Raw genomic sequence first — 26,649 nt, 5'->3', positions numbered from 1 at the left:
TCTCAACCGCCGGTCCGCGACGACTTTTTTGCCGGTCCGCGAGGTAAATTAGGATTTTATACCTTAATTTCAAGATGCAATGTGATAAAGGCTTTGCCACTCATCAAATTGTAAACGGATTCAGAACCGCGTGAGGTAACATTAGGCCTCGAAACATCTTCGATTTGACTTGAAGTTCGAGATCGCTAGTGACGACATATACGAGCGGACTCGTTAAACCGCTTAGTTCGCACGATCATTCGTTTTCGATTCATTCATTTTGTGGATGACCAGGTATCGATGTGGTCTGCTGTTTTACTCTCGGCATACCAATTTTACCTGACCTTTACCTGAAAAAATGGTAAATTTTTCTCAATTCGTGTTCGGTTGACTAAAATAAGGCCAACTTTACGGCTCATATCTCGAAATAGCCGCCGGAGCGTTCGTTACTACAATGCTGATTTACTGTATCTCAGTCAAATTTTGGCATATATTGAAACAAAATTCTAAAAAAAGAGTACATTGGGGCATCATCCGAGGACACTTTCAAAAAATTAAAAAAAGAGGACAAACACTCTTAAAAGAGGAAGTGTGGTGCCCCTAACATAGAATGTAATTATATATTTTCAGTATTGTCATATACGCTAGCTAATTGTACCGCGTTATCAAGACCATGGCAGAAGGGGGTAAATATAACAATTCTGATGTCGCTGATGTCAAGCCTACATCAATATCACCCGAAACAAGCGGTGAGTAGCGCAATGTCTGTTGTATTTGAGCTCAGACTACTTGAAATACATGATTATATTATCCATCTAAAACATTTTAGAAGGTATTCAAATACCGTACATTTTGTTCGTTGCGCGAATAATATTCCGAAGGATATCGAAGAAAATAAAAGAATTCGTATTGTTTTCTAATAAGGCTATGCATGGAACCTGGCACGCAGAACAATAATAATGTGTTTTTCTCAGGATCCGCCACTTTGGCCGAAGGAGAAAATGTCAATTTGAAGTTCACAAAGAGCTCTGTTAACGTGGTAGCCAGAGATCAAATCAATGCAAACAAGATCGTCTACAATATTACAAGTGCTGAACGAGAAACAACTTTCGGGATTAAAAGTGAGTATAATGCTCTTTCATACAATGCGGTGTGCAACTGTGCATATTTAGGAGAATGGTCTGCTGAAACCACCTTTTCAATGAATTGCAAAATATGTTAAGAATTTTTTTCAGGCCTAGAAGTCATGAAGTCATGGCTTCCGTGGTATCAGTATGTTGATGCATAAATTAGGCGCAATGATATCCACAAACCACCTGCGTATTTCACATGAACAATGGGAGTAGGCTATGTACCTGCTGTTCATTCAGCTGCAGATTGCCCGACACTTCACCATGTCGTATAATTACAAGCGACCGTGTAGTAGGAGACATTCAAAATGGGGCACTTCGGCATGGGACTTTGTAACCCTAGAGAAGCCATGATTTACCGCTGCGCCTTTCATAATCATATTTGTTTCGAGATCACGTTATCGTGTTTTTGCCATAAGGTTCCATAGGCTACGATGCGCAATCATAGTTATAAAGTACGATTAGATTGAACTTCTGTCCCTCTACTGATCTGACCATGGTTGTGAAGTGAATGTCTCCCATTCAACACGCCATCAGTGATTATACGACATGTAGAAATCTGAGACAGTTTTTTATGTGCAAAGATCCTCACCTTGATCTGCTATTACTCTTCATCTTCAATGCATGCATTAATAAGTGAAGCTATACTGGACACCATCCGTATTCCCAACAATCTTCATCAATAGATTGTCTCAAAAGTACATAAATTGTGGCTATCGGCGGAATCGCGAAGAGAAAACCCCTGCAAATGCTGCTTAATACATGGAGTAGTTTATCCAGTCTCGGATTGCCAATCCTCTAACGGTTCCTCCAACTCTGTTGTTTCAACAATTGTATAATATCAGCTTGACGAACCACATCATGTTTTATTAGTAGTCGATGTCGGCATTCATTTTCGCATTTTAATTTTTGATTCTGACGAAATGGCAAATGCTCCATGGCTGCAGAAAGGTTGATTTACAAACCAATTGTTACGCAATGAATGAACGTCCCTGTAGTCCTACTACCTTTCCGTAACCTTAGGTTAAGCCGGCTGTCATTTCGCTAACGTCACAATATGATAACTCGACCATGTCGGTAACAACAACGACAACTACACGGCGGACAGTCACTCAGACTCAGTATTCTTACCTAATCATGCAGCAGGAACCATGTCGCGGTAAGGAAGACTGGCTACTTCAGGGATAGGTAGATATTTGTAATGGCAGTCAGTATATAGCAAATATTCATTGGAGTATAGTGGTGGGTGAGAAGATATCTATAAGAGAATTTTGCGCAATATAGTCCGGAAGTGTTACCAGGATTATATATTGAAGAAACATTGTAATTGTTTTAGGTTACATTGAGCAACACCTGATCTCTGGCCGTCGTACTGTTGTAGGCGCAACAAGATTAGGTTTGATGACACGGTCCTAATTAAAAATATTACCATTTGCAGGAATTCTTTACACTTTACTGCCAAGTAATCTATATTTTGTCAGCCCTGTTGTTTCAGCCCTGGTAACCTCTATATCAGAGATTCTCATCCTTCTTTTGACTGTGGCCCATTTTCGGGTTTCAAAATGTTCCATGGCCCACCTCTTATCCTACCTAGAGTCATAGCCCTGTTCAATGTGTGGTAATAGCCGCTACTGATATGCCTATTTCCAGTGTTGGGATGACTCGAGTCATAACTTGATCCAAGTCAGACTCTAGTCACATTTTTCGTATGATTTGAGTTCGAATCACATTGCTAAAATGACTTGACATGACTTGACCCAGCTTATCAGAAATGCCGATTGACTCGTGACTGGGAGCAAAATTCATGTGTCAATTTCAAGACATCAAAGTAATAGCTGTCGATAAAAATCATGGTACGTTACATTCAGAGGTGATCAAAGTAGTCACCGTCGCTACTCAAGTAGAAGTAGAAGTAACGCCGGAATTACTACTCAAGTAGAAGTAGGCGTTATGGTTCACCAAGTAAGTAAGTAAGTAGGTATTCTACGTTTATTTTTGCCTAAAAAATGAAAATTGGCAAGTAGAAGTAGAAGTAGTCTGAAATCATAACTACTTAAAAAGTAGTGTGAGTAGGAAAAATCTACTTCAAGTACTTCAAAAAGTAGAAGTACTTCGTTACTGACCACCTCTGCTTACATTACTAATGTGGCCCACCAGTTGGCCATGGCCATTGGCCAAGCCTTTGAGAACCCCTGCTCTCTACATAAGAAAATTTGATTATTACTATGGAAAGTTTTTGTTGCATTTGGAAAGTTGCAGTAAAGATTTGCATTTATAATTTTTTGATATATTAGAATTAGGGTAGTAGATACTCGGAAAGTTTAAGATTTGCAGGTTGTCTGTTTTTTTTAGCTTCATTCTTCGTTATTCAATCAATCATGAATACAATTTTATGTTCTTTGGATTTGAAACTACAAGACAGCATTCCGCTGACCCCTCATGCGCGCAGAGCTGTCATATATGGTACTTTCTTATTTCACGAACGGCCTGGCTAGACCGCTGAAACTTACATGTTTTGCCGGTACGCAGCAAGAAAGTAACGCAACACGCGGAAGTAATTTTCCGCGAAAATCCATGCATAACCATAAGACAAGTCAAGTACCACGCACCTGAAACCCCCTAGATCTGCAAACTTGACCGAAGGCATTGCAGCAAAACGTAGTGTTCACAACTTTAACAAAATCAGTAGCCTGAAATGGTAACCCAATGAAAGTGTCATTGTCAGCGGTCTCGCTTGAGCGTCCGAAGTGAAACGAAGATTGAAACGAAGGTGAATAAATCAAGCGATTTATTGTATATATATATAGAGAGATCAGGCACTGTCGTCTCTGGATGTGGTTTTTGAACTTCTTGCTTGCAAGCCGTTGTGCCATAGATACCATTAGGATGCAGCTAATCCATCACATAGCTATTTGTTGAGCAACTCGAGCAGAACTGATGGTGGTACTGACTATCGATCTCGTTTTCAGTGAAATGCCACTCCATTTTTTCGCTTACTTTTTTCTGTACTACTTTTGCTCCTCATTCAGTGTACATGCCTCCTCTTTACATCGACTAGGCCAGGGCCGACCTACCCGTGACCCGCGTGAAGGTTTTGAATGGCTCGCGAGGCAATTCTTGAAATTACTTATAATATAAAAAAATGAATTAGCCAGGTAATTTATAGTGAACTTGCAAGAGCAACCGGAAATATGATTAGCCTGGCCGCGGACATTGGGACGTTTATAACTAAAGTATCAGTTCCGACGTATTGGCGTAGCCAGGGGTCATCCACATTTTCGTAGATCTTCGTATATGACCATAAACTAGAATATTTCAGATTTATCAGATTTATTTGACTTAATATTTTACACCACTGTGTGCGATCTATTGCTTTTAGTATTGTGGCCTTATCATGGAAATCAAAATACGTCTTATTTACGGAATTGAGTGTAACTATATCGAAAATTATGCGAGAATGTGTGGTGTGGTCCGACATGCGACTTGGCGTCTGCGCTCTCGGAGAGATCGTCGGCGATGAAACTTTGCACAAAGTGATGGACGCACGATCACTGAAACTCTCGATATTGATATGTCCAAGCGCCGATTAATCATGTCCTGGCTAAATGAGCCCAGCAGTATACAGGAACGACCCACCACAATATATGCAACTAACATTATTTTGAAGAGCTTCTTGGAGGTACAGATCTTCAATATACAATTATTTTATTGATCTATCTTTCATTACTTTTGAGAAAATTCATGTTCGTGACATAAGTATTATCGATTCTGTTGTTTATAGTAATATAATTCCTTTTTACCTTTACCTAATCCGTTTCGCTCTTATCAGACGACTAAAAGGACATCAACATGTGGCCCGCGCAATGCTTCGTAAATTTTATGTGGCCCTTCAGCCGAAAAGGTTAGCCATCCCTGGCCTAGGCCAAGGTGTGTGTCTGATTCCGAAGACTACTCCATGTGGTTTCGACACCTTCCTATCTTTTCATTGTATCACAATTTTGTGGTGCATTGAGCTGACCAGAATTGCTAACAAACCGAACCGAAAGAGAACGTTACCAGAAATAGTTTTATAGCATATTTTTTAAAATACTCCTTTAAATTTTGCGCAATACTTCATAAAAGTTACAATATTTTTTTTTCTGCAGGCGTAGGTTACTGGAAATTAATAAAGGTTATAAACGACCATACTCTACAAGAAACCGCAAATGGCATTCGCGAAGACTTCAAGAATGAATTTCTTCACGAACCTGATTTCGAAGTTTTCCCACAGATGAAAAAGTCTAATGCTGAAGAATACTACAAAGGCCGTCTTCGCGAAAAAAAATCTTCAAATGGCGAATCAGTTCGTGAATCTGGAAGTCAGTTGATAGAGGAAGTCGGGTTTTACCGTCAATCCGAAAATGAAGGTAAACCGATAACAATGGAAGATATAATGGAATGGCTTTCAAAGTCCGAGAAATTACCTCATGACAATAAAGTTGGTTACACTGCAATTGTCGCCTCTGCAGGATCGGGCAAAACTACTCTCGTGCGTAGAATTGCACGGAAAGCCCTCGAAATTCCCTCCGCAAAGGAAAAGGATGAAGCCGTTCCGCTCAGGATATCCAATATATTCCATAGAGTTGCCCGAAGGGCTCTCGGAATCTTTCCCGAACCGAAACCGAAGCGAAAAATGATACATTACGTCGAATTGAAGAACATGAAAGAAGAGAACTCCATAAAAGCATCTAAATTTCTATTCGGCGGTCTGTTTGCAACTGAGTATGAAGAGGATGAATCTTTCAAATGGCTGCTGGAGAATCAATCCGAAGCAATTATCATTTTTGACGGGCTTGATCAAGTAAAGTGGGACTTTGAGGAGTCTATCATACGAAATATCGAAACCTTTGATAAAGCGAGCACCTCAACCATCATGTACAACATCCTATCACGCAGAATCCTTCGCCATGTCAAAATCATAGTGGCGTCACGTGAATTCAAAGTCTCCGAGTTACCGGCAGAGGCACGTCCAGAAGAAATAATCACACTCAATGGTCTCACACTGCAAGACGCTTATAAACTGTTTACTTTTCTGCTCTGTGAGAACGGGCAGCGTCTCTGGAAAAAGATTGAAATCATGTCACCGCGATTATTACAACTTGTATCGGTCCCGGTTTTCCTGATATTGATAGCAGTGGTGATGGGAATTAATCCAGATAGACCTCCTCCGTCTACTGTGACAGAACTGTACAGCAGGATCATGTTAGTCTTACGGAGTGTGGAAAACATCCGGAACCGTAAGCAAATCTTCTCGATTATCAACAAATTGAAGGCAATGGCGTTTGAAGGCATGAAAGAGGGACGAGTCGTGTTCTACAAAGCAGATTTGGATCGGTTTGGACTATCCACGGACGAAGTACATGATTTGATGACTAAAGTGCCTGACAACAACATCCTCAGCCGTCACTTGATGGAAGGCGACTTCACATTCTTCTTCTGTCATCAAAGCATGCAGGAATTTCTGGCAGCTAGTTTTATCTCGGAAATGGAGCACGAAATGTTCATTCGCTTTGATGTCCAACATCTACATGAGAAACGATGGTCCGTGGTTCGAAGATTCGTTACAGGCATCGTTTACATGAAATCTAACAATGATCTTCACAGCGGTAAGTAGTCGTGGTTTAGCGCGGCTATTCTGCCGCAGCACCGACTGATTATTATGGGTCGCTTATGTTTTATCATGACTTTGATGGTATTGTTAGAATCGAAGGGGTGAAATAGTCGAAAGATCTTAAATTCATACAAGTCTGGTAAATAAGTCTTTACATGCAGTCTGCTGAATAAAACCTATACATCTAATATCTGCATAAGTTCGCAGATTATTGAACGTGAGCGCTACCAGGGCCCATCGATGATCACTATGTGACATTGTTTGTTTCGGGTATTTATGGTGTCTGTCGACTAAAGGTGTCATTTGCACCAGGCCGATTTTTTGCATTTTTTCCGCATCCGCCGACTTGTAGCACGGCCCACTTCTAAGCTTTTTGAAAGATACAGCTTCCGTAGGGTGAGCCTAAATAAACCACCAACACTTGAGTATGAATTCTGGAGCCGATCTTAGTCGAACATGCGATATTGATGCGCATGAAATGATCTTGTTATTGTGAACTAGACATTAAAGTTCAATGACTCCATTTGAACCCTGTCTCATCACAGTCGCGTGAATTATTCAATTGTTACGTAAACGAATAGGCAAACATTACGAATTGTGTATTGCTTGACAGTCTCGGATCCAAAACAGAAGCAACAAGCTTTATATCAATCGATCCGTTCACAACTTCACGATAAGACTGAATTCGAAGACAGATACGTTCGCATGGAACTCTATACAGCAATCTACGAATCGGGCGACGACAATCTTATGAAAGATCTTGCCGTCATCGATGCATCATTCCTCTCATTGAATCGTGATGAAGCTCATATAGTTGGATCGCTTGCAGCAAGGAATCAAAGCCTCGGTTCTTTGAATTTATTGAACTGCGATATAGACGACGAGATTTTGGGCATCATTGCAAGGTGTCTGGTAGATCGAATACAAGTGAGTCATACTTTTTTAAATGATTTTTTTCGTAGGAAAACCATATTTTGTGTTAATCTGGAATTCATGTTATTGTGAAGTCTATCCTCTTCAGATATGGTGCATATTTGCAACTTATCCCGGCTATACACACTATTCGTTGCAATCGCTTCGGTGTCATAATTTCACGTCCCTTAGGCCTATTGCGGGAATGATAGCAATTTTAAAAATCATATTCGATGGGAACGATATAGTAGCAACATGCTCAATGAACTATAGGAACATGAACATACATGATATATAAGAATAAGTATATCATGAGTATTTTCATCGATATCACGAGCCGAAAGCGATGGCCGAAGGTATTGCCGTACCTCGAAGCGTAGATTCTCAAAATACTAAATTAGAATAGACGTCAGCTGCTGTCTCAAAAAACTAACCCAGAGTCAATCAACGATCGCGCGTATGACGATTGACGTAATTTAATTGCTGGGCAGCAAAAATTGGCAAATTGTGCGCAATATATGACACTAGTAGACGTCACATTGGCTTGATCGTGATTCGAGTCGAGTAATGACTCTTGTCATTAGAGCCCTGCTATTGGGGAAAATTATCCCACAACCTGATAGCCAGATTGTTTTCTGAATGTTCAGGAACTAGTAACGTCGCACTCACAGCAAATTTGTGATCCAATACAGGTCCACGTGGCATAACAATTGCAACAGTGAATTTAGACGTCCTAGTTGTTTGGATTGAAAGAGTAAACGAACGACTAGGGCAGTGGTTTACAACCGGTGTACTGCCGCACACTTTTGTGTCATTCACGTCTCGCGAGGGTGCCGCGAGAGATTCGTCAAATTTTGAAATTATACGAAAAATACTTCTAGTCTATAGCAAACGATCAATAATCTAAATCGGGTTCGATGTGAAGTTTGTATATTTGACAAATCAAAATTGCGGTCATGCAGGCAATTATTATCTAACCGTAGTTCGCTTTCAACGCCATATTGCTTTGAAGGCTGGATTAGGTTTTGCACAATATGTTTATTCGTCGCAGAGAAGAGCATACATGGCGGTGCCCCTGTAATAATGCAATTTTCAAATCCTCATTATCGTACTTATCACAACAAAGAAATGAACTCGTTTGGAAGTGATGTTTACGTTGACCAATCCGAATTAGGAACTAGCCATCCATATTGTGACTGTTAGATAACGTGCCTGCACTGGCGTTGAAATATGGGCTTGTGGCAAAACGTTGTTACATGCCAATTTGAGAATTGAGAAGTAAAGTTGATAAAACTATATCAGTAAACAGATTTTCCAGCCCTAGAGGTAATCATACCGGTTTGGTGAAAGCTTGGAACTATATATAGATTTGAACTGCGGGTGGTTGCCAGTAGAACTATCTTCACGCGTGCTGCACGATCTGCGTACACCGAAAACGCAGAAGTGCGCAGTGTTTGTCAAACAAATCTTATGAAATATAGTATCTTAGCGTAGTTTGAAATTCCTGTAATGTCGTAAATCATTTGTGAATCAAAATGACCCAATTTACTTTCCGTCTGGATCTGCTGCGACAAATGAACTGCCGTGCAAGTGACATGCACGTTTACAAATTCAACTTACAAACCGTCGAATACTTTTAGAATTGAGAAGACGATCAATATCTAGATTTTCGGAATCAGTGTGACAATTTAATCCGATTAACATCGGTTATAGATTCAAAGCTATTTACGATGAAATATTGCGCTAATAAAAAGGAGGCTTGGCCCGTCCTGTGCCTTACCTCTCATTCCACGCTTTATTGTCAAACAATAACTGTTCATATTGTGTGATTTTGAGAGTAAAAATGTTCAAAATCTTCATGAGAATCGACAGAAAATACCAATATAATCATTTTTGAAGTTTAAAAAATTCGTTCACTCATCCTGGCAACTCACTTTCAAATCCGACAACTAGAACTATAACTAAAACTAGGGTTGCATTTAAAACAAAAATCAATTTAAACCAAACATGATATGAACAAAGCTCTTGTTAAAAGCATGTTTTTTAAATTTTTTTTTCAAGTCACGACTTCATGAATATCCAATTGTGACGTCATAATGGATTGGCATCGATAATTGAAACTATAGGATGAATATAGTTCCTTTGACGAAATATATGTACTATTACTGTTGAACCGCCTATTTCTAGAGTTCCAACCACCCAATATTGATGTACGTCGGTTATATTGGGTCGTAATTGTTCTTTGGCTCATACCATACAATGTTTTTTGGAAAGTATTTACGCACCTATGGCATAACTTTACACAATTTTATTTCTAACGACTTCTGTTTACAACACTGTTTAAAACATGTTTTAGACCAGAGGTCTCAAACACGCGGCCTGCGAGATCATTTTGTGCGGCCCGCGACGGAATTTTGGAATTTGAAGTATTCGACAATATATTTCAGTGCCACATATCTTTATCAGATATAAGAACTTGAAGTTCAACCTAAAGCGTCTATAAAAACACTGAAATCTCAACAAACTACACTATCACATCACTTTTAAAAGCTACCATGCTGTAGAAGATCAGCTAGTACGTCACATGTCTAGTTCATAATCATAAAACATGACCCGTTGATGATTCGTGACTGAAAATATTCTGATTTGGTTTTGTGCGATCTTACCTAAAATTACTCGATTTCGGATTGACTGGGTAATTAAATAAAAAGGACTCGAGTTGAGTCGATAGAGTCAAACGTTAAAATTAGAAAGGACTTTCGGCGCGTAAAGGTGACTAGGCAATCCTACTGACGTAACAATCTATGAAACTGTCATGAGAAATTGTAATATATCAAATGGTGGTAGCTTGTGTTGCTTAAGGTATACATTTCTATTCTTAAGCAGGATCCGTAGATGCCTTCGGGGTACGGAGCACCACATCATGAGGTACGAGATGCATTGTGGATTGTGGAATTAGGCCTATATTCTGGGGAATACTTTCTTGGCCAATTTACGCAACTAGAAAATGGTTTTCGCGCTACGCGCGATTTTATGTGTATGGGCTTTCCAATTTTAATATAGGCACAATCAGAAATTGTGTTGAAAATGAACAGGGGCTACGAGAAATCTTATTGGAAGCACGAGGGGTACGATAGCTAAGGGTACGAAACAATGCTATTACTGTGTCTCAATAATGATTATATTCAAGTTGTTATCGATATTTTACAATATTATTCGAATGCAAAATCTAACGCTGATTTAATTTGACTTTGACAACGACATAGTAACAATAGCCTACTTATTACAACTATATCATAACCCGGATTCGGCTACACCGCTCAAATGCTCTGATATCATATCAATCTTCAGTAGATTTTAAAATATTATACATAAAATTGTGGCACGTCAAAGGTCCACTATAGTTGCAATATTATAACCCGACAGTTTGACGGTGTCATGATCAATGCTCCCTCTAATTTTTGACGCATCTGCCCAGACTCACCAACTCACTGCGCAGACCCTTGGACAAGAGTAAGTAACGACTAAAAAAAAGGTCATAACTTCGGATTTTTTATGCGCAACTTGGATTTTCTGTGCGCAGAGACCTTTTCAGCACTTAGCATTTGCGCACGTGCGCAACTTAGAGGGAATATTGGTCATGATGCATCCTCTCGCATGCCCGGCATAAAATCAACTTTATTCAAATATTTGAGAATATGACTTTTTCCAGTGTTTAGCAAGAATATTACAATAGCAAAATACATATTAATGATGTTTCTGGAATGCCAGTCTTCAAGCTCCCGTCAAGTAAGGCTTCTTGGAAAATCTGCGTTGAATATCCCTATTTTGGTGGTGCGGCCCGCGGCGTCATCAAAACTAAGAAATTGGCCCGCGAACGCATTTGAGTTTGAGACCTCTGTTTTAGACAATGTTTTTTAAAACACTGTTTGTTTTAGATGCAACCCCGACGAGAACTAATGAACTTTAAAAATCCGCAACTAGCTAAAACACAACTAACAATGTAAGTAATGTAATTGATTGTGTAATGTGGTTGGTTTGGTTTTAGTGACTGACTGAAAATTAGGGGTTCCCCCAAAGCTTGTAAATTATCTTAGAGCAGACCTTGGCATTTGAGGGCCGCAGGCGAAATATGCGGACGGCGAAAAGTTGCTTGGAATTTGTAATTAAACATTTTTTCTTTGAAGGCTAGTTTAGTGTTCATATGTTCATCCTGGCTAGCCTACGTTAATTGTATGCTATGTCTGTAATCAAAATAAAGTCGATATAAAATTGATTATGGGATAATTTGAGTTGGGATTATGACAGGTTGTAACCAGGGCTTTGAAGTCGGAGTCGGAGTTTGGCTAATTTTCTCGCGATGTAGTCGGAGTCGTGAAAACTGTAGTGACTATATGTTGTGAGGAATAAGATAGATTTAACTATAAACGGTGACGTTGGAATTTGGTTCAACAATATTCAAATCTATTTCAGGTTTCTGTGGGGGCCAGGGACCGTTTGACCCAAAACTGACATAGCGCTGCAAAAACAGATATCAAAACTTTTTGTCACTTTTTATTCTCCGTGTGACCTGAATATAACAGTTTTGCATTGCGTTTTCGCTTCTATGAAGAACTACATAGCGATACATTTTACATAAACCTGTAGACTCTGCGCACATTTTGCCACTAGAGTGGGTATAATTTGGCCTATCAATATTACTCAACATTCGTTTTCTTCGACACCACTGATTTTGATCATCACAGTGCTGTGGGGATATTTTCTGAACGCATCGTTGCATCACAATAACATTGCTTTTGTTGAAAAAAGTGAGCATGGATGATTGTCCGAAATTTTCAAGTTATTTCGAATACGGGACATGTTCCCGAACAGTAGAACGGGTATTGCCGCGATTGTGGATTGAGGTATACATTCGGATTGCCATACGTCCGGATTTTCCCGGACATGTTCGGAACTTCACTGTTAAGGTTGCGTCCGGAAGGAAATTCTAATATATGGCTCTAAGTCCACAATGTTGAAGGCTTGAAGTACGCTCAAAATCTTTTCCAAATAAACATAAACAATAATAGCAGCTTTATGCTACTGAAATTTTTTCCTTAGTACACTGTGTAATAATTTGAATATTAGGCCACCTACAGAGTTGAATCAATTACTTTGATTCAATTCAATTACAATTACTTTATTGCATGTTTTAATTACATTATGATTAAGATTACTCTATGCTAAAAATATAAAATTATAACTACAATCAGGGTTGTAACCTAGTCACGAAGGCTCCGAGTAACAAGTTAATCTCATTTTCATAGTTTTGACTCGAGTCAGGTCGAGTCATTTTCAACTCAACACCGAGTTCAAGTCAGCAATAAGAGGGTGGAGTCCGAGTCATGGCATTTTGACTCGAGTCCAAGTCATTGTGTTGACGCCTCAGCTTCCAGTTAAAGTCTTGGTAACCCACTTATTACCGTATAACCCAGTTTGTTGATATTGAATGGTTTGCATTTATAATATAATAATTTTCCTCACTTGTAGCAGTTTCTGGTCACATCTTGAAGTACCATTTCCAATAGACGAAATCCCAATAGCGTGGTCACTATTCTTTGAGATTACAATAAAATGTCGATCTTGGCCGTCTGAGTCTCGAGTCATATGACTTGGTTGACTGACTCGAGTTGAGTCGAGTCATTTCGGAATTTTGCAAAAATGACTCGAGTCAAGTCGAGTCATCAGAAAATCGTGACTCGAGTCTTTAGAACCCTGACTACGATTACAATTACTGTTAAACATGTAAGTAAGTACAATTATAATTACAATTACTGGTAAAAGTCTGATTGATTTGCTAGAGAGGTGCTCTTTGACAACTGTAGCGACATATTTAGCAACAATCTCAAGCTATTCATGTTTCATTCATGATTCGTACTACGTAGAATACCCTTTGATAAAAAAAAAACTTGAACGTATTCAAAGTATTCCTAGTCATTGGCTCTGAAAAATATATAAAAAAAGAAAATTTTTGTAAGCGACTACTTACAATCAAAAGTTCGAGTGACTGGCAACGACTAATAGCGAATAGGATACACGACAGTCAATGAATTGTACTCAAGCGAATACTCAGAGCTGAGTAAGGTGAATGAAATGTAATTAGTAAGGTAATAAGAATGATACCGATAAGGTGTGTGAAATTAAAATGAATGCAAAAGTAAAGAAGCTTCTCATAAGTACCACTTACAAAATTTTGGTTCGCAGTTACATTTTCACTTGCTCAAACTGTTCGACTGCATTTGATGAACATTAGGATGCAAAAAGGTTCTGGCCCCAGTAAATTAAGCTAAGATAGGAGATAAGACTGGGATAACATCTCTACAAATGTGTTATCTAGCGTGATGAAGTCTTGGTTGAAAACTTGAATATCTTTTTGCAATAGCTGCAGTATGCCTCAGAGAGATTAAAGAGATTAAAAGAGATTTAAAAGAACGCTGACTGTGGTGTAGGAAATGGTTCAGCACAGGTTACAGAAGAGTTCATTTGCTTTTCGTCCAATAATGAAATAGTAGGATTTTGTTCAATAGCCTATATTGTAATTCACCAAGTTTTCTGTTCGAGCTGAAGTTGGCCTATGGGAAACAGTTTACTATGACTGAATTAGTTAACAAGGTACGCATAGAACACCCATGTTAATGGGCTAATTATTTCATGTTGTGATTGTCAGGTTTCAATAACAATGCTATTGAAATTGTAATTAGTATAATTTTTAACAAATTACAATTACAATGCACAGAATAGAAATGCTTCAATGACAATTAAAATAAAATGAAAAAAATTAAGTAAGTACATGCAGCTCAATTACAAATTACAGTTAATCCTACTGCTGCCGCCTTGCTCGCAAAAAAGAAATTTATAGTTACTAAAATTAGCCATGATTCACTGAAATCAAATCGTAATCTTAATTATAGAGTACGGTGTATTCCTAGAATTGATTGAAGCCGTTTGAATGGATTAGTAAAAGACCGTGGCTCTAAACCTAGGGTCGTTTGCTTTTATTATGGGGATCGCAATGATGTTGAACATACTCAGATTCCAAAATATGCCCTGAATAAGTCTGTGCAAAGTTGTGTTGGTTTGACATGATATTGGCAGACATTGTATTCATATTTCATTCATCATTACAGGTGAAGAAAGTGAATTTACGTCTCAATAATTTCTCAGGAACAGCACTTCGCTCACTTCTCGGACATCGTTGGATTGAATCGCTATCTGGAAAATTGGATTGGGAAGTGAGATCGATTATATGATTTCGTTGTGTACTAACAAGCCACTGTGGGTCTGCGTAGACTTGTGACGTGACAATCACACGTGATTGGAGACGCCATAGTCGCGATAGAAAGCATTATACATACATTCTCTGCATTAGGGCTGTTCAAAAAACCTTCAGATTTCTTCGGATATGTTGTAGAATTGTTAGGTTGGCGAAAACAACGCTGCACACCATATTTGGGTCAATTGCACCCACTAGAAGTGATTTTCTTGCAGTATAAAATTTTGGATTTATCATGAAAAAAATTAAATTTTAAAATTTTCCTGTCAACAACATAAAATTGTTGGGCTGTCAGTAGAGACGATGCACACCAAATATTGCTCAATTACGACCACTAGAAGCGAAGTTATTGTGGTAGAAAAATTTGGATTCGAATAAAAAGTTTTAAGGTAGCTAACTCTTTACTTATTTATTCAAACAGAACTTGAATATAGCTTTCAATACAAAATCCATTGTAGTAGAATATTTATTAAACTCAAAGACTTTTTTGTTGCCTCTTTCAAGAGTTAACGGCACACTGAAGGGAGTTGAACATATTTGGTTTTGCTTTTAAATCCATTTAAATCCCTTTAAATTGCCGGAAAGTATTTGAGTTTAAATATTGTACTACAATGGATGTTGAATTGAAAGCTATAATTATTTCTTATAAAATAATGGAATTGGAAATTTTTCTACTGCAATAACTTCGCTTCTAGTGGTTGGAATTGAGCCAAATTTGGTATGCATCATCTCTACTGATAGCCTAACAATTTTATGGGGTTGACAGAAAAATGTTGGCTTTTTTTGTGTGTTTTTTAATAACAATGTCAAAACTTTCTATAGCAAGTATCTCGCTTCTACTGGTTGGACTTAAGCCAAATTTGGTTTATAGCGTTGTTTTAACCAACCCGACAATTTTATCACATAGCCAGTGGAATCTGAAGAAAAAAAATTTTGAACGGCTCTACTCTGCATTCATCCCAAAGATGTACAGTATTTACCCACTGATATGATGTTTTAATATCCACACTGTGTCATTAATATCGAGCTATGTAATCGAATTTAGTGAAATAGTTAACTATGTAGCGTCAACAAAAATCCGCTCTCTAGTAAATTGGCAATGAATCAAATGAATGCAATGCAGTAAAATTCTATATTGGTGTGATCAATCAGTCTGGCGGTGATCAAATTGTCCATCGATATTCTGACAAATTAGCTACATTTACGTAATCAAACTCTGTGTTCCGCTGCAGAATGCCCTGCATGAGTAACAAGTAAAATTGCTAGCATAGTCAAAATTCAGGAGTGTGCATGTCGACATGAATTAATGCGCAACAGAATATTACTACTCCTAATCAACAAAGTGCGTATCTGATTTTCAGGCCAACAAAATGACTTTGACATCGCATAGCGAAAATACTCACGGATCATAACTATAGGGCTAGGCAGAATCGAGTATTTGAGTGATTCGATTCTGAATCACGTACTAAGCTTGGAGTCGAGTCCAATATTCGAGTATCACTTCTTATGACGTCATAACAGAATGTAATATGTCAAAGTTCAAATATGTACCTTTTATGCCACCACAAATAATATAATGACTGTTGTTATGAATCACGTTAAAGATACTTCGGTATATTTCGAACATACCGATTTCATTGCGGTTCCGTTTGTGGTATTGTTGTGGGATGATCCTGACTTTGGAAATATGTTATACGTTCATAGCTTTGTCCAATATGTTTCATATGCTGCTATGCGACCAATCGTGGTCTCAGGGCTTACAAAGTGGAAAATGCTGTCAAAACTACAATTCTCATGAATAAGTAACTTTCAGTGTCGACGAACGCATGATTTCGGTACTCCAAAAAATCATCTTTTACTTCTCGACTTGAATCATTAAAATTAATACTCGATTCAGATTCGAACACTCGAATCATTGTGCCCAGCCCTAATTATAACAGCGTTTTGGACGCCGGTGTTTTGTTTCCCTTGTCTTATGGGAGTCATTATGATGTCCATGAAGTGATTCTGATTTACATGCTTACAATAGCAAGCTGTCCAATTTCGCGCTCCGATTAAGAAGATAAAAATCCCTCGTGAATTCGTTTCAATGCAGGAATACGGTTCCGGGTGCTTACGATCAACTATATTGACCAAAATAACTGATTTCGCCAATATACTTCTTACCTCATATAAACGAGTGTTTTCGATGATATAGGCTCGAAAATGTCGCAAAATGCAACCACCAGAATAAACGCCAGTAGAAATCAGTGACCCGTGTCGATGACGTACAGCAATGATGATCTGTGATGCTGCGGTGCTCACTATATTATGTGTGATATGACGTCACGATATTTGGTGGAATAGCGATACAATGCATGATCTCAAGTCTCACATGTGAACAATATTCAGGTTGTCAAGCTGACTGTAGATGGAGGGGATGTTGAATTGAAGAACGAAGAAGGTGTCATCAAGATAACATCGTTTTTTCACAAGTTACTGGTTGACGGTCTTTTTAAAGTCAAGGTTTGATATCAAGATGATTCAACTTTGATAACGAGTCCATACTACTGATTATATTGAACTTTCGCTAATTTCACTGACTTTACTATGCACGAAACGGTAAACCACGCTAGGCACGTGAAGCGATGACCTCGCAGTGTAGTATAGCCAAGCTGTAGCTTATGACGTAATTATGAGCGTTTTGAAGACGCGATAGGTGATCTTTGGATTGAAGGTCACTTTGACTTCAAGGTTGGATATGAAGTTGATTCAACTTCGATAACGAGTCCATACAAAGGATTGGACTGAAATTACAGTCATTTTACTGACTTTACTATGCATCGAGCTGTAAACAACACTTGGCACATGAAGCGATGACTTTACGGTCTAGTATAGCCAGGATGTAGCTTATGACGTCATTATGAGCGTCATGAGGACGAGATGCTTTTGTTGAGAATAGTAAGCTAACAACTTGTGATGATTTTATAAGTAACGAGTTTTTTGCCTACTGAATTTATAAAAAAAAATTGTCGGCACTGTACTTTGATTTTCAAGTACATTCAGGATTTTATATTACATCCATTAAAAATCGAAGGATTGCTTTTTTTTTCTCGCAATTTTCAACCGAAAAGCAAATATTTTTTATTATTCTGAACTGTTCACTGAAAAATTCTGTGGTGAGGGTGGGGGCGTTCAAGGTATATTCTGGAAACAGTTTTGCTTTGATTTATATAAAACACTATTGTGGCAGTATAAGCGGTACTTGACACCATCAATATCGTGCCCTACCAGTGAGATGAGTGCGAGATGGAATCGAATAGTTAATTTGTCTCAATTCAAATAAATAAAATTATATTCAAATAACTACGCGATTGCAATACAATGAAACAAACTTCCAATAATATACCGAGAGAGAAACCAAGATAAAGAACTTCAGGCTTTGTTTTTGTGGAGGGACCAGAATTTTGTCATGCTTCGAGCAAAATAGATATGGAGGGTGTTATTTCCTCCACAAAAGTCTCGGTAAATATAATTCATGTTGCGTTTGCATGGTTCATGTGTGCACATTCAGTCGACTCGTTTTGCAAGATATTTTCTGATAACGCGATCTCATCGCCGTGTCCACGGTAGTCATGAGTAGTGACATTAATCTCTTATGGTTGGACGGAGGCCTATATCTTAGGTCATGTTGTTGGCAGATTGTGGCGTAACTAACAACACTTGATTTTCACAGGATTCCGCTCTATCTTTCGAAATGGTCGTTTCCGTGGCAGCAGTGAATTATGTCAGCGACCTTTTCGATGCAAAATCTATCAAAGTAAGTAGTGTGGTTATGGTGTTTTATTAATTCCTTAGTTTTAATAGGACCATTTAATATGAAAAGCGTATGAGATATTGAATTTGATATTTTAGTACGGTAACGAGAGAATGTGCAGTGCAATAAGACGCATGTTTCAATTTAAAGCTTTTATTCTCGATGTCTACTGAACTTACGTCTCCAATATTGCGAGTCGAGGATCGAGTGCACGCACATGTGGTCCAAGTAGTCAGCCTTGCTAATCGAGTCGAAGTCGAAATATTGGTTTAAATTTGTACCCAATTACAAGTAGAATTAGCTCTTTAAAAGACTTGTTAAAACTCATTCAAGTGAAAGTAGAGTATGGAAGGCCTGAAGTAGTCAAGAGTAAGTAGTTTCAAAAATTATTTCGAGTCGATGCATCGCAAATATTTGGCAATTTATCGGTTGTGCCTACTTTTCGAAAGAGCAAGAATCGTGTCTGCTACTAACGCAAAATTATTAGTAGCGTCACTAGTAGGAACAATCTTGAAAAGTAGATTCAACAGTTACGTTGATGGCGATTTCGATTTCCTATGACGATTTCACACATCAAAGCGATACAAACTTATCATAAAACTACTTTCTATTTTTCAAAATCCCATGAAGGTTGGCTGGATATGAATAAAATGATAACCTAGCCACCGTAAATACTATTTTATTCAAATCCAAATTTTCCAACTACAATAACTCCGCTTCCACTTGTTGGAATTGAGCCAAATTTGTTGAGCCAACGTTTCTGTACAAAACCTAACAATATGATGGGGTGAACAGAAAATTTTGAATTTTTTTAATATATTTTATTGTAATAAATACAAAACTTTCTTCTCTTGTAGATATGCGGCTACTGGTTGGAATTGAACCAAATTTGGTGTGCAGCCTTTAATTAGGTAACCTAACAGTTTTATCAAGTAACCGGCACGAATGAACACCCCTAATGTGCAATCACAAGTAAAATCAACTGCTTACAAGTCTTGTAAAACTACTTCAAGTGGAATTAGCAAACGACAGGTCGGAAAAGTACTCAAGTAAGTAGTCCCGAAAATAGTTTCGGTGGAGGGACCGCAAATATTCGGCGGATTATTGGTTGTGGCTACTTTTTAAATTGCAAGAGGCGTCTTCGCAACTAACGCATAATGATTAGTAGAGTCGGAAGTAGGAACAATCGATTCAACAGTTACGTTGGTGGCGATTTATAATGAAGATTCCACACATCAAAGTCAAACAAGCGTATCATAAAACTACTTTTACCTTTTCAAAATCATATGCTTGAAAAGTATATAATTTGGTTCAGATAAATTGGGAGTAGTCTGAAATCAAAGCCACTTGAATAAGTAATGCAAGTAGGCAAAACCTATTTGGGTACTCTGGAAAAGTAGAAGTAATTCTTTGATAGATATCGTTAGTAACGAATTACTGCACCAACTATTCAAGGCTATTCGACATATTTTATGACTATTAGGGAGAATTTTTTGAAATTGCAAAAAAGGTCAATATTTTGTTGAAATTACAGCGTCAGGTATAAAAATTGTTAAAGTTGTTTACAAAATTTTTATAAGCGACTACTAACAATCAAAAGTTTGAGCGACTGGCAACGACTAATAGCGAATAGGATACAAGGCAGTCAAGGAAATGTACTCAAACGAATACTCAGAGCTGAGTAAGGTGAATGAAATTAAATTTGTAAGGCAACAAGGATGATACCGATAAGGTGTGTAAAATTAAAATAAATGCAAAAGTAAAGAAGCTCCTGATAACTACCAATTACAAAATTTTCATTCGCAGTTACATTTTCACTTGCTCAAAACTGTTCGACTGCATTTGATGAACATTAGGATGCGGAAAGGTTCTGGCCCCAGTAAATTAAGCTAAGATAGGAGGTAAGATTGGGATAACATCTCTACAAATGTGTTATCTAGCGTGATGAAGTCTTGGTTGAAAACTTGAATTTCTTTTTGCAATTGCGGTAGCAAGCCTCAGTACTGGAAAGATATTTCAAAAAACACTTACTGTGGTGTAGGCAATGATTCAGCACAGGTTACAGAAGAGTTTATTCCCTTTTCGTCCATTTATGAAATAGTAAGATTTTGTTCGATAGCCTATATTGTAATTCACCAAGTTTTCTGTGGGAGCTGTAGTTGGCCTATGGGAAACAGTTTAGTATGCCTGAAATAGTTAACGAGGTACGCATAGAACACCCATGTTAATGTACTAATTATTTTATGTTGTGATTGTCAGGTTTCAATAACAATGCAATTGAAATTGCATTTAGTAAAATTTTTATCAAATTTGTATCAGTTACACAGAATAAAAATGCTTCAATTACAATTAAAATATTATGAAAAATATAATTAATTACATGCAGCTTAATTACAAATTACAGTTGATCCTACTGTGACCGCCTCGCTCGCAAAAATGAAAGCGAAAGTGAATAAAATTAGCCATCATTTACTGAAATGAAATCGTAATCTCAATTATAGAGTACGGTGTGTTCCTAGAATTGATTGAAGCCGTTTGAATGAATTAGTAAAAGACCGTGGCTCTGAACCTAGGGTCGTTTGCCTTTAATATGGGGATCTCAATGATGTTGAACATACTCAGCTTCCTAAATATGCCCTGATTAAGTCTGTGCAAAGCTCTGTTGGTTTGACATGATATTGGCAGACATTGTATTCATATTTCATTCATCATTCCAGGTGAAGGAAGTGGATTTGAGTTTCAATAAGTTCTCAGTAACAGCACTACATTCACTTCTCGGACATCGTCGGATTGAATCGCTATCTGGAAAATTGGATTGGGAAGTGAGATCGATTCTATGATTTAGTTGTGTACTAACAAGCCACTATAATTTCATGTGGGTATGCGGAGACTTGTGACGTGACAACCGCACGTTATTGGTGACACCATAGCCGTGGTAGAGAGCATTATACATACATTCTCTGCATCAGGGCTGTTAAAAAAACCTTCAGATATCTTCGGTTATGTTATAAAATTGTTAGGTTGGCAACCAACCATAACGGTACATGCCAACTTCGGGTCAATTACAACCAGTAGAAGCGATTTTCTTGCAGTAGAAAATTTTGGATTTATAATTAAAAAATTAAATTTTAAAATTTTTCTGTCAATAACGTAAAATTGTTGGGCTGTCAGTAGAGACGATGCACACCAACTGTGGCTCAATTCCCCCAACCACTAGAAGCGAAGTTATTACGGTAGAAAAAATTTGGATTCGAATAAAATAATTTTACGGTGGCCAGCTCTTTACTTATTAATTCAAATAGCTGATTCGTGGTACAGAACTTGAATATACCTTTCAATACAAAATCCATTGTAGTAGAATATTTATTAAACTCGAAGACTTTTTTTGTTGCCTCTTTCAAGAGTTAACGGCACACTGAAGGAAGTTGAACAGATTTGGTTTTGCTTCTAAATCCATTTAAATCCCTTTAGTGTGCCGGAAAGTATATGAGTTTAAATATTGTATTACAATGGATGTTGTATTGAAAGCTATAATTATTTCCTATAAAATCATGGAATTGGAAATTTTACCACGGCAATAACTTCGCTCCTAGCGGTTGGAATTGAGCCAAATATGGTATGCATCATCAATACTGATTGCCTAACAAATTTATGGGGTTGAAAGAAAAACTTTGATTTTTTTTTAATGATAAATTCAAAACTTTTTGCAGCAAGAATCTTGCTTCTACTGGTTGGACTTGAAGCCAAATTTGGTTTACAGCGTTGTTTCAACCAACCTAACAATTTTATCACATAGCCAGTGAATTCTGAAGAATTGTTTTTAACAGTCCTACTCTGCTTTCCTCCCGAAGCCCTAGAGTACTTACTCACTGATATGATGTTTTAATATCCGCACTGTGTCGTTAATATCGAGCTATGTAATCGAATTTGGTGAAATGGGGACTGATGCAAATAGTGGCAGCAATAAGAGCGCTGAGCTAATGTCACGACCTCATCAACAAAAATCAACTTTCTACCACATTGACAATGAATGAAATGAATGCAATGTAATGAAATTTGATATTGGTGTGATCGATACCAGCCAGTCCGGCAATGATTGAATTGTTCATCAATATTTTAAAAAATTATTAAATTATTAAAAACGGCGCGTGCCCCTACAAAATACACTGCGTAAATAAAAAGAAACATTGTCAGCATCGTCAAAATTCAAAAGTGTGCATGTCGACATGAATTAGTGCGCAACATAATATTACTACCTCTAATCAACAAAGTGCGCATCTCATTTTCAGGCCAACACAATGATTTGGACATTGCATAGCGAAATTGTTCACTGATTATAACTAGGGCTGGGAAAAATCGAGTATAAAAGTGATTCGATTCTAAATCACATATAATCTTAGAGTCGAGTCAACTATTCGAGTATCACTCATTATGACGTCATAACAGAATATAATATGTCAAAGTTCAAATATGTACCTTTTATATTACCGTAAATAATATATTGCCTGTTGTTATGCATCACAATAAAGCTACTCCGGTATTTTTTCGAACATACCAATTTCATTGCAGTTAGTGGCAATTTTGTGGGATTATCATGACTTTGAAAATATGTCATTCAAGTAACGTTCGTAGCTTTGTACGACATGTTTGATATGCTGCTATGCGACCAATCGTGATTTCAACGCTTCAAAAGTGAAAAATATTGTCAAAAATACAATTTTTGTCAATTTTTGCACAATTTCGGTACTTGAGAAAATCGACTTGTACTACTCGGCCTGAATCATTAAAATTGATATTCGATTCACATTTGAGCACTCGAATCATTGTGGCCAGCCCGAATTATAACAGCGTTTTTGACTGCGCTGTTTTATCTCACTTGTAATATAGGACTCACTATGATGTCCATGGAGTAATTCTGATTTGCATGCTCACAACAGGAAACTGTCAATTATCGCTCTACGATTAAAAAGATGAAATTAGCTCATGAATTCGTGTCAATGCAAGAACACGGTTCCGGGTGCTTACGATTTTATTAAAGGTCAACTATATTGCCCAAAATATCTTCGTCTCCATACTCATACTTTTTCTACGGATTCCGCCATTATACTTCTTACCTCATATAAACGAGTATTTTTGGAGATATCGAGCCACTAAAGTAGCAAAATGCCACCACCGGCAACAACGTCAGTAAAATCAGTGACCCGTGTCAAAGAAGTACAGCACATGATGATCTGTGATGGTGCGGTCGTCACTGTATGTAAGATATGACGTCACGATAGATGATGGATGATCGATACAATGCACAATCTCAAGTTTCACATCTGGATAATATTCAGGTTGTCTGGCTGACTGTAGATGGACGGCCTGTTGAATTGAAGAACGAAGAAGATGTCATCAAGATAAGTAGTGACTGGATTGAAGGTCACATGAAGGTTGGATAGCAAGATGATTCAACTATGATAACGAGTCCATACTAATGATTGGAATGAAGTTTCGCTCATTTCACTGACTTTACTGTACGCAGCTTTCAGCTACACTAGGCACGTACATCGATGACCTGCGGTGTAGTATAGCCAAGAGGTAGATTATGACGTAATCATAAGCGTCATGAAGACGAGATGCTTTTGTTGAGAATAGTAAGCTAACAACTTGTGCTGATTTTATAAGTAAAGAGTTTTTACATGATGAATTTATGAAAAAAATTGTCAGCACTGTACTTTGATTATGAAGTCCATTCGAATTGTTAGGTTACATCTTTCAAAAACATGAGGATTGTGTTTCTTTCGCATCGCATTTTCCAACTAGACAAGCATCATAGCCATCGCTTCACCGCACTAGACTTCAGTATTAACAATAATCTGCTCATGCAGATCGTGCTTCTGAGTGTTTCTTATTGGTGCAGATTGTGACGTAACTAACATTTTTATTTTACAGGATTCCAATCTATCGTTCTACCGGGTTCATGCCGTAGCAGAAGTTGCATTTCTTGGAATACTTTTTGATGTTGAATTTATCAAATTTGAAGAACAAATACAACTGTTGGCCAAGCAGAATGACTTGCAGAAGTTAATTGAGTTTAAATTAAACAAGGTATTAAATACATTTCCTGTAATATTATTGTTTTTGTTATTTCCTGATATTGTTCAATGACATGTTACTTTTGGACAAATTTCAGCCGTTATCGGATTTGGACTTGGAGTTAACACAAAATTAATTCTGGATTTGTAGAGGATTTGTATTTCGAAATTTCAAATCAGCTCATCACTGTTCGACAAAAACTTGCATTCTCAATTTCTACTCTACTTGCATCTCTAGTATTGCGAGTCGAGTCTCGATCGTACATAGATGTGGTGAAAGTAGTCAGCCTTGTTAATCGTGAGGAAGTAGGGGTAACATTTCAATTTTATATGCAATTATATGTAGAAGTAGATGTGTCCACAATGTATTAAAACTACTTCAAGTGGAGGTAGAAAGTGACAAGTTTGAAAAGTACCTTTGTAAGTACTTGAGTTTCGAAAAGTAGTTTTGGTCGATCGTTCGTAAGTGTTTGGTGATTTATCGCTAGCGGTTACTTTGTAAATTACAAGATTAGTCTCTGCGAGTAAATAAAAACGATTATTATTGCAAATTTGTATAATCTTGGAAATTAGATTCAACAGTTACCATGATGTCTATTGCGATTTTTTGAGACGATTTCACACATCGCAGTGATGCAAACGTAACACAAAACCACTTTCTATTTCTCAAAATCCAATCCGTGAAAAGTAAGCAATTTTGCGTGAAAGTAGTCTAAAATCATGTCCTATTCTTATGCATAAAATGTTGTTTATTTATAAGAAAATTGTTGAGCATCAGCTATTTCTGTCCTGAAGAAATAGAATACACTAGGCCTGGTTTTGAAATAAATCTCCTCACTGAGCATCTTCCGTTGAACGCGGTATCTAAACCACCTTGACATGTACGACATATTTCCTTCATAACATTGGCTGACCACTAAATAAAGTTCGATCCCTGCATGACTGCTGGTGCGTGAAGTTCCTGTGGAAATTTCAATAAATTACAGCTCCATTATGGCGGCGTTCTGAAGAAAATGGCTGCAGCCAATTTTTTATTTTCGTTATGCCCTTCAATTTGAGACCACATCATTTTTAGAGTGCTGTGCCCCTTTCAGGCATAATTTTGCATCAATTTCATAAGTGAAATCATTATATTAACTACGTACTTTTATGAAGTAGAAGCAGATTGTTACTGATCATCTCGTAATGTGCGCTCATCCATTGGCGTAGTCTAAGGTGAAAAGCAACAATGCCTGCTCCAAATCTAGGTTTCGAAAGCAGGTAGAAAAAATTTAAAATAGGGTATGCTTCTGTCTGTGCCAGTTTTTACGCAGTTTCCAATATGTTTTACTGTTCGGATTAAATTCAACCTTTGCGTAAACATAAGCGACATCGCTACATACGCTATCCAGCGTTCCTTACAGCATTTTTCAAGATGTGGTCAGTAACGAAGTACCTCTACTTGTCGTAATACTTCAGGTAGATTTATCTACGTGTCCTACGTACTCAAGTAGATAAGATTTCAGACTACCTCTATTAGGCAGTTTTCATTTTTACGCAAAACTAGGCCTACGATAATTCTACTTGAGTACTGACGGTGACTAGTTTGACCACCACCTTCTATAAGATACGTTTGTACAATGGATAGAATATTCATAAATATATTTTTAAAAGATATCAAACTCTGGAATGAGACTGAAACCGATGTAGCATATGCATTATCTAGAACCGAAGAATTCTGATGAATCAGTAGGTCTATTGAACTTTACCTATATAAATATTTATTCAAATGGGAGAACATCGAGGCAATTATG

At 37.6% G+C, this 26,649-nt stretch overlaps 2 protein-coding genes across 3 annotated transcripts in view; both read left to right on the top strand.

Moving 5' to 3' along the window:
- Nucleotides 1–21,746, top strand: part of LOC145452026 (uncharacterized) — a 289,897-nt gene extending 268,151 nt beyond the window's left edge. The window contains exon 5 of the mRNA XM_080330553.1: nucleotides 21,497–21,746. Coding sequence (XP_080186679.1) covers nucleotides 21,497–21,619 — 123 coding nt within the window. The 3' untranslated portion in view covers nucleotides 21,620–21,746. The remainder of the gene's footprint in view (nucleotides 1–21,496) is intronic.
- The window catches only part of LOC145456144 (uncharacterized), a 93,592-nt gene continuing 67,486 nt past the window's right edge, over nucleotides 544–26,649 (top strand). The window contains exons 1-3 of one of the 2 annotated variants that reach the window (XM_080335218.1): nucleotides 544–728; nucleotides 954–1,100; nucleotides 5,255–7,335. In XM_080335218.1, coding sequence (XP_080191344.1) covers nucleotides 653–728; nucleotides 954–1,100; nucleotides 5,255–6,762 — 1,731 coding nt within the window. In that variant the 5' untranslated portion in view covers nucleotides 544–652 and the 3' untranslated portion in view covers nucleotides 6,763–7,335. Of the gene's footprint in view, nucleotides 729–953; nucleotides 1,101–5,254; nucleotides 7,336–26,649 lie in introns of those variants that run through there. The other variant, XM_080334559.1, reaches the window with a different exon arrangement.

Source organism: Botryllus schlosseri, chromosome 1 (assembly GCF_051294905.1).
Source record: "Botryllus schlosseri isolate E-star chromosome 1, Bs_hap1, whole genome shotgun sequence".
Lineage (NCBI taxonomy): Eukaryota > Metazoa > Chordata > Ascidiacea > Stolidobranchia > Styelidae > Botryllus > Botryllus schlosseri.
The sequence above is the reverse complement of the archived record's forward strand: the minus strand, read 5'-3'. Positions and strand labels throughout refer to the sequence as shown.